Source organism: Henckelia pumila, chromosome 2 (assembly GCF_033568475.1).
Source record: "Henckelia pumila isolate YLH828 chromosome 2, ASM3356847v2, whole genome shotgun sequence".
Lineage (NCBI taxonomy): Eukaryota > Viridiplantae > Streptophyta > Magnoliopsida > Lamiales > Gesneriaceae > Henckelia > Henckelia pumila.
Genome location: NC_133121.1, coordinates 112,690,739 through 112,704,250, shown reverse-complemented (window position 1 = coordinate 112,704,250; position 13,512 = coordinate 112,690,739). Strand labels below are relative to the sequence as shown.

Here is a 13,512-nt window from a genome sequence, read left to right as displayed (position 1 = left end):
GGAAAGGCGGCGACGGGGCAATAAGGATGAAGATGTTGATGGGTTAGGGTCTTTTCTTTTTGGCCAATTTTCGAAAATTCGAAAATTTAAATTTTTTTTTAAAAAAAAAATTGAAGGAAACAAAAATATTTCAGATTTTAGGAAAATTTTCTAACCCATCACATATTTTTGGATAAAGTTTAATTTGGTTATAAACCCAATATTTTTATTTTGGGTTTAAAGGTTTAAATTTTCAATTATTCAAATAATGATAAGGTTATTTTTATATATTTTAAAATGAGTTGATTAAAATCAATTTATTTTGAAATATAAAAAGTTTTGTATATGTAATTTTTATGAGTATTAATCGGCCCAAAAGAAGATTAATATTTAATATGATTACATATGTGTTTATATAAGGGTAAAATTGTGATAGTTATTCGGTTTTCATGTAAATAATAATCGGCTCAAAGGAAGATTATTATTTGACATGTTATTTACTATCAATTTTCGGTATCCCTTATGAGGTTTGCATTATTTGAATTAATTGATTATTTTCTATGGATTAAGTTTATCGGGTCAATATACATGGGTCAGTTAATTTTTGAATATACGAGAATCCAACCCGAAAAGATCACCCATGACCAGTAAATTGTCTGATTTGCCCGTCAGTCGGCATTGATCTTACGATCAAGGTTAAATAATTAAATTTGGCCAAAATACTTATAATTTATTTTTTAAGAAAAAGGTCAATTTTTTTATATTAAATTTGAATAAAGGAACATTCAAGGTATATATATTTTGGGATAAATTGATTGAAGCAACATGTCGTCAAAGTGACCTCTATTGTGGAAATTAATTTGTTTTGAAATATAAAAGGTTTTGTACATGTAACTTATGTGAATAATTAATCGGCCCAAAGAAAAGTTATTATTTAACAGAATTACATGTGCAGTTGTGGTAATAAATATGTGATTATTATTTGGTTTTACATATGAATAATAAATCGGCCCAAAGGAAGATTTGTTATTTGATATGTTCTTATGATCAGTATTTGATTACTACATCAAGATATCATTTACAAGTTAATATTTTGTCCAAAGATGGAATATTAATGGAGTGTCCGATATCTTGAGATGGGGAGTGCCTTTATTTGAATTTAATATTACTTATTTGGGCATTTTTTTCTGAGCATATTTAATTTATTGATAATTTTCTGTTCAGTTATTATTTAAATATTTCAGTTAGTTTACTGTCCACATCAAATTTATTCTTACTTTCAAAGATGCTCGTTACTTCAAGTTATGAAAAAGTAAACATATTGATAGTTCTTGGAATAATGATCAAATATATTGCAATGAAGATTGATTCAAGTATATTTTTATGAACTAGAGTACCTCTTTTGAAAGGGGGGAGATAGAAAGGTATGAGAAATTAAATTGCATGTTTGATAATCATTAAGGTAGTCATTTAGGAATTATTAGGGCAATATGTCGAAAAGATATAGCTATAGTTAAGAATCACCTTAAGAATATTGAAATTGAGGTTTGTCAAGAATGAAAGTGTGAATTTTGTACGTTCTTGACAACTTCACTTTCAATGAGGTATAAAGATAAATGATTAAGGATAAAGTAAGCTGCAGATATAGCACTTCAAAAGAAACAACAAAAGAAACCGAGTTAATCGGAAAATAATAGTTGTTTATTCCGTGGAGCTAAAAGGCTCATGAAAATAAAGTTTCTAAATTTGGTTTGTTTTAAGGTTAATTTATCTTTGATGTCACATATGATGGATACATTTTGGTGCTATCATCAGTGTGTATATGCGGGGTTATTATTATTATTGCTAAAGTTCAAATGATGATGAAAGATTCATCAGTGTACGGCAAAAAAGTTAAAGTTGAAATAATTGAAAATTTTAGATTATTGTTAAGGCCTGAGTTTTATTTGAATCCAAATGAAACATTTATTGTACCGACTTTCAGGCGGAATAATTTTTATTTCTTTTTTGGGCAAATTCGGTTCTCTTGCTCATTTGGAAATGGAAATTTAGGTTGTTTCATGATTCAAAATTGGTTGGCTCTGGCTCGTCATCTCGTTACAATAATATTTCTTCGGTTGATACAATTGTTTCATTTAATGAGTCCCTGCAATTAAATTTAAAAGTCTCAAAGATAAAATTCCAGTAAATGAGAATTCAGTTACGTCGTGACATGAGATATTATGTTATATCTCCGGATGGAGAATAAAGAAACTTATGTATGACGAAATTCTCAATCCTTTAAATTTAACATATTTTGATATTTGTGTTAAATGTATAAAGGGAAAACAAACAAATTAAAGGAGATTTGAACTAGTCAACAATAATTTGGATATCTATGAACTTATAAATATGGATATTGGTGGGTCTTCCAAATGGTTTTTTGGAATGATCAACAATAATTTATATATTGTTCATAGATGATTATTTTAGATATGACTTTTATATCTCATTTATGAAAAAACACTAATGACTGCAGCATATATCCTTAACAAAGTTTGATTAAAGTGATTCTTAAAGATCTAAGGGGTAAAAGCTTTATGGTCCCACAATTAATTTGATTCTCGGTTAGGAAAATGCTTGGTTTTTGAGGATGCCGAGTTTATGGGGGGAGATAAAGTTTTAAAAATTGTCTTTAAGGAAGAATATTTTAATATTCTCACATGTGTTATTGACATTGATCAAAATTAAACTAAAATATAAAAATATGCATAGTTTAAGCTAGGGTTTTTTTTTTGTTTGTTTGTATAACGTTTTGACTTGTCTTAGGTTAGTCATCATACTTTCAAATTTAAGCTAAGTGTAAAACAAAAGAATGGATTCGAAACCATTTTTTCACTTTTGAAAATAAACTCCTTTTAGTCTTGGTTCTCACCAATATCATTTTATCTTCAAGTGTCTTGGGATCACACATTTCAAATAAAGCTGACCATATGTTGCATGATGCATAATGTAAGCCTCCGCATAATCTAAGATAGTGTTTATAAACTTTAAAAGTGATTATGAATTTTTTTATTAACAAATTTGTGAAGATAGAAAAATCTATAAACCCTAAATCAATATCAATAGGAAATGGAAGAAGAAAGTTTGCCGACACAAACACTTTTCCAGCCTACCCTCCTCCCTCGAGAATGACACAAACCTAAAATTCACAATTTATGTCATGTGTTGCAAAGAAATACATAATTTATGATCATTCTGTAATACATCTGATGACATTACTTTTGCTCGAACTTTCCAACAATTGACATTTCTTCCATCTGCTTCAATTATTCCAAAGCATTCCGTAACCACAACTGCTATATCACCCCAATTGACCTCAACACCACACATCATTGGTCGATTTCCCTTTCGAGACATGAAACATTTCAAATAAAGCGGTAAATAGGAAGGCAACACAAAAACATAATTTATCATTCTATAATATAACTCTTGTGGGAGAAATGACGACATTATCCTTTCTCCAACTTTCCAACAATTGATATTTCTCAGGTGAAGAAGATACGAACAGAAGATCAAGTTGTAGATATATTTACAGAAGCACATGGCAAAGCAAAGTTTGATGAGTTTCAAAAAAAAAAAAATTAACCTTTGTGTCTTTGACCGTAAGCTTGCACGACTGGAGAGAGTTGCAAATGAGTTAAACATGTCATATTTTCATAGTTGAATTAACCTTTGCAAATAATTATAGTTTGTTATTGGTTTTTTTTTTATTTTCTCTCATCACTTCTTTTTCTTTAGGAGTTGGTGGCTTTTATGCTCTATATGCACTTTAATTAGTGTTTGTTGGAATACACTGGTTGAAATGACAAAGATGATGGAATACACTGGTTGAAATGGAATCGTCTATGTTTAGCAAAGGACCATGGTGGTTTGGGATTCCGTGATTTCTGCAAGTTTAATCAATCTTTGTTAGCCAAACAAGGCTGGAGAATTTTACAATATCCGAGCTCTCTCCTGTCCCGTTTAGTCAGAGCGAATACTTTTCGTCTACCACTTTTCTTGGAGCTCCGTTGGGCAGCAATCCATCTTATGTTTGGAGAAGTATCTTATGGGGCAGAGAGTTACTTGTTAAAGGGCTTTGTTGGCGTATTGGGTCAGGCCATAACATCAGAGTTTTTCAAGATCCATGGTTAATGAGACCTCTCACTTTTCGACCGATCACAAAGTCTAGACCAGGGTACGCAGACATTCGAGTGAGTGATCTTTTGACTGAGACAGGAGAATGGAATTGGCAACAAATTCATCATATTCTATGGCCTATCGATCATGATGAAATCCGACGTCTTCCGCAGCGATGCTTAAATGATCCTGATAAGCTTATTTGGCATTTTAATACAGATGGTGCATTCTCAGTCCGATCTGGTTATCACTTGGCTTCTTCTGTTTGTGAGGGCAGTAGCACGGGAACCTTCTCAGGAGCTGTTTCTTTCCTTCGAAAACTTGGGAATCTCAAAATTCAGAGTAAAGTTAAGACATTTATTTGGAAGGCTATTCATGAGATTTGTCCATCTCGCTTTCACCTTGCATCTCGTGGGATCAAGCTGGATACCATTTGTCCTCGATGCCAGTCTTTTCCCGAACATAGTTTTCATGTTTTATGGCATTGCGAGAGAGCGAGAGAAGTATGGTTTGCCACTTCTTTATGGCCCCTTCTATCTCAATTTGTTGGAAGCTGTTTTATGGATTTATGGAGTTGGGTTTGCTCTTTTGGGGTGAGGAATGATTTGGCCTTATTTGCGATGGTATCTTGGAGTCTATGGCTGGATAGAAATCAATTTGTTTTTGAGAACAAGTTTCGGAAAGCAGAGGAGGTGGTCTCTCGAGCATGCTCGTTGTGGGAGCAATATGATTCAACTCTCAAAGATCGCATAGTTATTCCATCCACTCAATCTCCTATTTGGCAGAAACCCATCTTGGATTTTGCTAAGATTAATGTAGATGCAGCAGTATCGGAGACTCTTCCAGGCATTGGAGTGGGGTGGTGGCTCGAGATGATCGTGGAGTTGTGCTCTTATCTCGGGCCAATTTTCTGTATGGATCTTTCACACCTTTTAGAGCGGAATTGATGGCTGTTAGAGAAGGTATTTTGATGGCTAGTCTCCATCGCTGGTCGAAGGTTATTATATAAACAGATTCTAGCAATGTGTTTTTGGCGATTTCAAACCCTTCTCCGTTTGCACCAGATGCAGCCACCATTTCGTTTATTCGGAACCATATCTTCAATGCAAACCTTGCTTCTTGGGAGCTCCACTGTTGTGGACGTCAAGCTAATAACGTAGCACATCTCCTAGCTGCTCGTGGGACTTTTTTGGATTTTGTTGATTTTAGTCCACGCTTTCTTGCTCACTCTGTAATAGTTGATCTACTTGGTTGATTTAATTAAGTTTGTTTTTCCTCAAAAAAAATAAAAATAAAAAAATTAGTGTTTGTTGAGTTTTTTAGGATAATCTTTTACTATTTATATGGTAATATTTTGGTTCATTTTTCTAAGCATAATACAATTTCATATTCATAACTGTTCTCTCTTGGTTGGTTTTTTTTTTTTATCGTTTATATGTTACACAAGTATAATATAACTCAATAAAATAAAATTTAGTCCACTCCCTCGTAAACAGAACACCTGGAAGAGTATAAATCTAACCTAAAAACACATACAATAGGGCTATAAATTAAGCTGCCCCATAAATTTATATGCATTATGATCTCGGTTATAATATTTATTATCTAGTTAATTTTAAAATGACCACTGGTCTTCTCCATTTTAAGATGGCCACTGGTCTTCTCAAAATTCATACACAAAATAATCTTCCCAATGCTATCATCTTCCTTCAAAAGGTCCAAAGCTTTTTGAGCATCAATCACTGCAAAACGACCCCAAACTGCAGGGATAACTTCTTTTTTAAGAATGGCAGGCCACAAATGAGCTCTCACTTTGGCAATCACATAAGCTTTATAATCCAAATCTCTAGATCGTAGATCGAATACTACAAACACATTCGAAAACAATTGGGAAGAGGATTCTAGCCAACACCAAGCACTATTAAAAGAAGCTAATAATTTTTACCTTTAATTTCAGCATGCATTCTTTGCAGCATAGCAATATCTATCCTACTACGTTCCATTCCATGCAAATCCACGATGACAACCTTGCCCTTTTTACAAAGGCAACAAATGTTTCTTTGAAGATCGGAAGCTCCGAAATCAAGAATAAAATCAACACCTGAAAAGCCGATTAGCAATTAAGTGGAAAAAAATGTCTCACATTTTTAGTTTACTCTAAGACAACATATTTGCGCTGCTCCAAAATTTTGACATATAAGGTTACAAACACTGTGAAGTGTAAATTAGCATGCAACTTTAAGAAGTTGATAGAAATATTTGGTTACTTAAAAACATTTGAATCTCACTTAATTAAGTTATGAATCTCTTATGAATAAGGGGATAAAGAGAAATCACCCATTCTAAAACAAAAACAACAATAACAACGATCAAGTCTTTATTCTGCTAAACGGGATCAGTTTGTCATGTTCCAAAAATTCATGCAGAAATAGACCTCTATTAGTTTAAAATAGTACAAGTATACATATTTTTCAGATTTAGTCTAGCCATTTATTTGATTTAGAATATGTTATTTGAGTTTAAATTATACTAGGATACTAGTTTTGCTTCTCACATTTTCATGGGATCTAATGACTTGTTTAAACAATTAAAGCAGCAGCTACAGCCTACCATATCATGGTGCCTAACAAATTATGCTAGGGGAGAGAAATAATAAAATAAAAAATAAAAAAAATCATGTCAACCATCAAATCTTTCAATGAAAAGATAGGTGCAAAGTTACCTGAATATCCAGTTCTCAAGAAAACCTCTTGTACAAAGTCCTTCGATGTGTGATCTAAACAAATGTCAGCACCATAATCACGACACATTGAAAACATGTCGCCACTTCCTTCAAAAACCATCAACAAGAATGAGCATATGTGACAATCTAGACAACTAAAAGACATCATAAATTGTCACGAAAACGAGCATAGGCTTAAGACTATAATGGAGTAAACAATGTCACCTGTTGAGGCAATAACTGTTAAGCCCATGTATTTTGCATATTGTATCGCCAATGCGCCAATCCTGCTAGTGCCTTCACGGATCTAAGCATTACACAAATCTAAATTTGTTAATGGCTTTGATACAAAGATGAGAATATATCGAAGAAAAACTCTAAAATACAAATTGTGAAACAACTAGTGCTTATGGCTTTTACAAAGCATAATACCTCAATGACAAAAAACTAAAAAAATATAAACATAAGGTTAGTTAGACATGTTGGGATGCGCTAGCGGGGAGGACCTAACCCGTTTTGACAAGTCTAAGGTTAGCTATCATGCTTTGAAATTTAGGTATAAACAAGTTCAAAACAAAAATATGGATTCAATACCAATTTTTCACTTTTTTAAAATAAGATTGTGCATGGGCGACTTTCAGTCTTGGTTCTCACCAATATCTTTTTATCTTTAAGTGTGTTGAGATCACATATTTCAAATAAAGCGGACCATATACTGCATGATGCATAAAGTAAGCCCGCAGCATCAGCTAAATCAATATCACCAGGTACTGGAAGAAGAAAGTTTGCCGGCACTGCCACTTTTTCAGCATACCCTCCTCCCACGAGAATGGCACAAACCTGAAATTCACAAATTTATGTCATGCGTTGCAAATAAAAACATAATTTATGATCATTCTGTGGCATTACCCTTTCTCCAACTTTCCAACAATTGACATTTCTTCCAACTGCTTCAATTATTCCAGAGCATTCCAGGCCTGGGCAGTGACCATCAACCACATCTGTTATATCACCCCAATTGACCCCAACAGCGCACACCTTGATCATTACTTCGTTGTCCTTCATTTCAGGAATTTTAACTTCTCGCTGCTCTAAAAAACAAGTACTTGAAAACCAGCATTTTTTAATTACCATCACCTTCATCATCGTCGGTAGGCAGGTAACAGTTCAAAAATGATTTATGGACGTCCTAGGATGAAATCGAGGTACAACAGATCAAAGGGGGAAAAAAATCAAGAATCTGAATAAAAAGCAAATTAATTTTGTACTCTGTTCATGCGAAGAACCAGCCGCTTTAACCTTCAATTTCAGGCGAAAAAGTCGGCGGGGGCGGTGGCGGTGCCCGATAATCGGACGTAGGGTGGTGAATGGGAAGAGTGTGGTGTGATTGGTCTGGATCACGAGTCGACGAAACGAAGGAATCGAATAGTTAGTCTCACCTGTCGCGTGCGCGACTTCTCTTTCAATTTCCGGTGTTTGGGCGGCGGAGACGGGTGGGTGATCGATGGAAGAAGGTGGAACCGGAGAGTTTGGTATGATACTACTTTTTTTGTCGACAAATCGAATAGTTTGTCTCACACTGTCGCGTGCGCGGCACTTTCCCGTGTTTGGGCGGCGTTGACTGGTAGGTGATCGATAGAAGAAGGGGAACGGGTGACCAGTGAAGAGATGTATTTTTTATTATAAACTAGCTATCCATCCACAAGTAACCTAACGAAAAAATATATGTAAATAAAAAATTTATCAAACTTAAAAATAAAAATATATATATATATCAAGTGAAAAGATATATAAATAAAAAATTTAAGAAAAATAAAAAATAAAAAAACACATCAAATAAAAAGATGTTCATAAGCCGTTTTTTAAATTTTAAATTAAATATGATATTGAATTCTATAATAGAAAAGAGAAAAATATTGATATAGACCTTTTCGTCTTTTATCTATTCTATATATAAAACTTTGAGACACACCTATACTGATCCAATGAGTCCGTTCATATGACACCAAAGTGATATAAATAAAGGGAGCATATCCAATGAAAATTTAATTACTTACTTATATGGATTTTAAATGTTAGATATTTATCTTATATTTTTATTTAGAAACTCTATAGAAATCTTGTTGTATTCAAATTAGATTTTATAGATTTTTAAAAAGTAATAATGTAGTATTGATCAAACTTGATTTTTTTAAAATTTTGTAAAAAAAAATTTGCGAGATACGTTCCTTTCTCTCCAGAAAACAACGACACAATCAAAATCGAGGGTTCTCATCGACCTCTTTCAAAGGTATGTTTTTTTCATGAAATTTTATTGTGATTTGGCTAAAAATTACACGACATTTGAATCCCTTTTCGTCTCTTTTTATGATGTTTCCTTTTTTTTTTTTTTTTTTTTTTTTGGTTGCAGAAAGTTATGTGTTATATACGTATATGTATGTATATATACATGTTGAAATTTGGAATAAAATCTTGAATAATGTAGGGAATCATGTCATTGGAAGACTATCAAAATTCAAGCTTGTCTCATTACCGAGCTACTCTGTGCAATTTTTATACTCATATTTTTCACCCAAGTACACAGACATATTAATGTCGATGCTTATTTGTTTTGTTAGTAGAAGAAAAAATATCATAAGGTGTCAACTAGGACCTAAATTTTTCTGTAGCGGCTGTCATTATTACCAGTATGTGTTCGTGGGCCTATTAATCACTATCTTATGTCCAATGTAACTGTTTGAATTTTTTTGGTCGTTTTTTTTCTTGGAACTGTAGTTAATAAGAATTTAGTTGGTACCTTTTACATGTCGGTTGACCAAAAGAAAAAGCTTTTGTTGGGAAATAAGAACATTAAGGTTGAGGAGGTATATAATATCATCAGCCTTGCTGCTACATTTATGATTTCTGATTGGATAGAAAAGGGAAAATTTTTGTTAATGTTAGATTTTTATCTTCGAAGTAGTGGATTAGAAGTCTACTGCCTAACTTTCATCTGAAAAATGAATTTCTATTCTAGAAAAGTGGAGCAGTAATGCATTATTTGTGTACATTGTGATAAGAAATATGAGGTAAAAGTTTGAGATAGAGGGAGCACTTTTTTTTCGTAACGACTTTTTTCTATTTATCCAAATTTTGAATTTGCAGTCACCAAATTGTTGGGGTGTTAGGCTGTTCAATTTGGTCATTAAGAGTGTAACGCCTCGATTTTATCTTAATGAGTTGACTAAGTCTTGTTCTCTTCCCTTCTCCTTCTCCAAAAACCGATTCCTCCATTGAAGCATAGAACGAGATCTTCAAGCTTTCTGATCTCTCGGTTTGCTCGATCCGTTCGATAGAAATTTATTCTGAAGATAGATTCATGATCACAGCGACGAGAGGTTCGTTATATCGTAAGTATTTCTCCGATCAATTATACTTTCAATTTTCGGATGTTGTTATAATCGAATGAGTTTTGGATATGATGTTCTTGAACTAGTTCTTATCGTTTATTTTCAGTCGGAATTATAATAGAGCGTCGTTCGGAATTGTTATGAATTTTCTTGTGATTTTCAAAAATGGAGATTGGAGATTTGGTTGATTTGCATTGTTTTGATGAGATTGGAGTTGTACGAATTGAACGAGATATTGTATTGATGTCTGTGATTTTCGGTTAGTCGATTTATAGTCGTTATGCCGCCGGTTTGAGATTTTAGATTTTGGAAAAATTGATTGGTTTTGGATTGATGATTGATGCTCTTAATTATCTCCTTTCAGACTTGTTTGAGCATCGTTGGACTCGGAGTCCTTAGAGTTCGAATCGTCGAAGAGTCGATCGAGGTTTGGTATCGAGTTTATCTTTTTAGTTGAATTGATTTTCGTTTGGATTGTGATGGAATCTCTTGTCTTTTTAGCAATCCAGTTTGGATCAACTTTGAATCGAGAAAGGTATAAGACGACTTTGGATGGAATATGACGATTAACTTGAATCCGGATAGATTCGAGTGTCCTAGAGAAATCACATACTTTCATGTCTATGTGAATTACTTGAATTATTTGATTGAATGTTTTAGTTTTTCATATGCATTCATATTGATCCGAACGTTTCGTTCCTTTTGAATTAGACGATATGGTGGTTATAGTCAGGTGGCACTGGTAGACGATTTACTACAGTTATTGTCGATTAACTCTCTATTGAACGACCCAGATTCTGGAGGATTGAAGTATACATCGTCCACCTCGAAAGGAAAAGTCGTTGTGATTGTTGTGATATTTCATCCTCGTGATCCCAAACCATAGAATAGAGAAATTGATTCACCTTTGATTATCCGGATTGATAATCTAACCTTTTGAAGTCATGCATTCATTTTCTCTCATTTTGAATATCTGGAAGTTGATGTATTTCATTTTGAGATGTCTATTCGATATAACTTGTTTGTCTCTTTTACTGGGAATATTATTCTCACCGGATTATCCGGCTGTTGTATTGTCTTTGTATGTGTGATTGGTAACAGGTGGGGCAGGACCGAGTCAGATATCGCATGGATAGGTGGTTGAGTTGATAGAAGTGAGGACTTGGTTTTTTTTAAGGCAGAGTTTTGTCCGCTCGATCGGTGAAGTTTTACCGATCGAGCGAGCTGGAAAACTTGGGCAGGGATTTTCTCGCTCGCTCGGTAAGACTTCACCGATCGAGCGAGGCCTGTAGTTGAGAAAAATAAATTTTTTAATGGTTCATATTTATTTCTTTGGACCTTTAATTACCGATGTTTGTTTGTATTTATTCGAGTTTAGTGTATTAGAACCGACGTCCTCACATTAAGTGGTATCAGAGAGATAAGTTCTTGGTTTGAACTAGAAGTGAGCGGGATAGATCAAGTCCGCTTGTATTGGCTTTTCACATGTGATTGAGTTATTTATTTGACTATTTGAATTGCATGCGATCATGCTTTATTAATTGAGAATTATTTGAATTACATGATTATGTGATTTAAATTTCTAAGGCATGATTTACTTGAGATATCAATTGCTTTGATTCCTGAATCGAATTCGAATCTTCTCGAGATGATTGGATTATTCGAGAAAGAGGTTTTGGGCACCGAATGGAATTGTTGGAATTGGTTTATCTGTGTCCTAACTCCTTTGGTTATCAGATTATGGGTCCTCGAAGAGTGTTGAATAGGAACCCACCGCCAGTTATTCCTCCAAATGAGAATCCGCCTGCAGTTACTCCTCCGAATGAGCAGGGTAGTAATGTCACTGATCAGATGGATGCCACAGCAACTCCTATGGGAACCTTACTAAAGAGGTTTCAGTCGTTCAAGCCGCCGACTTTGAAGGACACTGAAAAACCTGTTGATTGTGAGAGTTGGTTTGATGATATTGATCAGGTGTTCGATTCCCTTGATTATTCCGATGATCGCCAAACCAGGTTGGTCATTCATCAGTTGAATGATTTTGCTAAGAACTGGTGGATCACGACGAAGAGAGCCATTGAAAATCGAGGTACGACTATTACTTGGAACTTGTTCAAAACTGAGTTTTACAAGCGGTTTTTCCCAGTTTCGTACCGGAAGGATAAAGGTGCCGAGTTCGCTAATCTGAAACAAGAGAACTTGAATATTGAGGAGTATGTTAACAATTTTGACAACTTAATGAGGTTTGCACCGCATATTGTTGACAACGAAGAAGCAAAAGCCGATCAGTTCATCAACGGCTTGAAGTGTAATATGTGTGCCATGATGAAATCCATCTAGGGAAAGCTGGCAAATGCTTTTAAGGATCAAAATAGAGGTCATTTTTGTAAGATCCAAATACACTAAACTCGTTCACGATAATTTTAAAATAATATTTAGTGATTTTATGTCATAAATTATTGAAGTTATGATTTAATGATTATGATTTAATGATTATGTTTATTTTACGTTTAACAATTTTGATTAAGTAAATGATTTCAGGTCGAGTTGATTCTGGATTCATGGGATGAGACTAACCTATGAACGAGGTGTAGAACGTATTTTTACGAGCGTTTTGAGTATAATATTGAAATGTTTTTGATAAATGAGTTGAAAGGTATTAATTCTATCAGTACAAGTTGGGATGTGTGCTCTGACTCTGTTTTATGTAGTCAACAAACAATTTATATTGTTATCCTATCTATCTACCCGGTTCCCACACCATTAATGCCATGTTCCCTTGTTCCCTCTCTTGTTTACTCAATCACACGGTTTTTCTCTTCCCTCATTTACTTCCTCTCCTTTTCTATTCCTACTTTTGAAATTCAACCAAGCTTCAAGATCTCAAGAGTTCAAACTCTAAATATCGTTCATCTTGTGGTTAGCTCGTTGCCAAAACTTCGGATCAACTCTTCCTGCATTCAAGGCAAGTATTTAAAGCTTTTGAAACCACTATTCAAGATATAATTATTCTGATATGAATTGATGTACGTTGAGATATGTATGCATGATTTTCAAGAATTTCAAGAGCATGAAGTTATGATTTTACGAGATCGTGAAGCGTAGGTTATTCTTTTCAAGTTCTTGAGTGGATTCAAGAGATTCATGTTTATTTTAAATTTTGATGTATTCTTGTAGTTTCAAGAATGTTTTATTAAAATTCTATAGCAAGAGTAGTGAAAAATATCATATTTTTAAGTGTTTAGTTAGTTTGAGTTGAAA

At 33.8% G+C, this 13,512-nt stretch overlaps 2 protein-coding genes and 1 long non-coding RNA gene across 8 annotated transcripts; 2 read left to right on the top strand and 1 right to left on the bottom strand.

Moving 5' to 3' along the window:
• Positions 1-3,177: 3,177 nt before the first annotated feature.
• On the top strand, positions 3,178-5,474 carry LOC140881229 (uncharacterized). The gene is made up of 2 exons (XM_073286373.1): positions 3,178-3,510; positions 3,760-5,474. The coding sequence occupies exon 2, from the start codon at positions 4,155-4,157 to the stop codon at positions 5,085-5,087; it is 933 nt and encodes a 310-aa protein (XP_073142474.1). The 5' UTR covers positions 3,178-3,510; positions 3,760-4,154; the 3' UTR covers positions 5,088-5,474.
• Positions 5,475-5,684: 210 nt separating this feature from the next.
• Positions 5,685-8,544, bottom strand: LOC140881228 (uncharacterized). Of its 6 annotated transcripts, none has more exons than XM_073286368.1 (7): positions 8,131-8,544; positions 7,772-8,051; positions 7,517-7,702; positions 7,088-7,169; positions 6,863-6,970; positions 6,086-6,241; positions 5,685-6,005 (listed from the first exon to the last, which is right to left on the bottom strand). In XM_073286368.1, the coding sequence occupies exons 2-7, from the start codon at positions 8,006-8,008 to the stop codon at positions 5,746-5,748; spliced, it is 1,029 nt and encodes a 342-aa protein (XP_073142469.1). In that variant the 5' UTR covers positions 8,009-8,051; positions 8,131-8,544; the 3' UTR covers positions 5,685-5,745. The 6 variants fall into 6 exon arrangements, with proteins under 6 accessions (XP_073142469.1, XP_073142470.1, XP_073142471.1 ...); XM_073286369.1 differs by having other exon boundaries at positions 8,162-8,544; XM_073286370.1 differs by having other exon boundaries at positions 8,302-8,544.
• A 1,606-nt stretch (positions 8,545-10,150) lies between these two features.
• LOC140878872 (uncharacterized) lies at positions 10,151-12,510 on the top strand. Its single transcript, XR_012149354.1, has 3 exons — positions 10,151-10,251; positions 10,616-10,678; positions 11,989-12,510. It is a non-coding gene; the product is annotated as an uncharacterized lncRNA (long non-coding RNA).
• Positions 12,511-13,512: the final 1,002 nt, after the last annotated feature.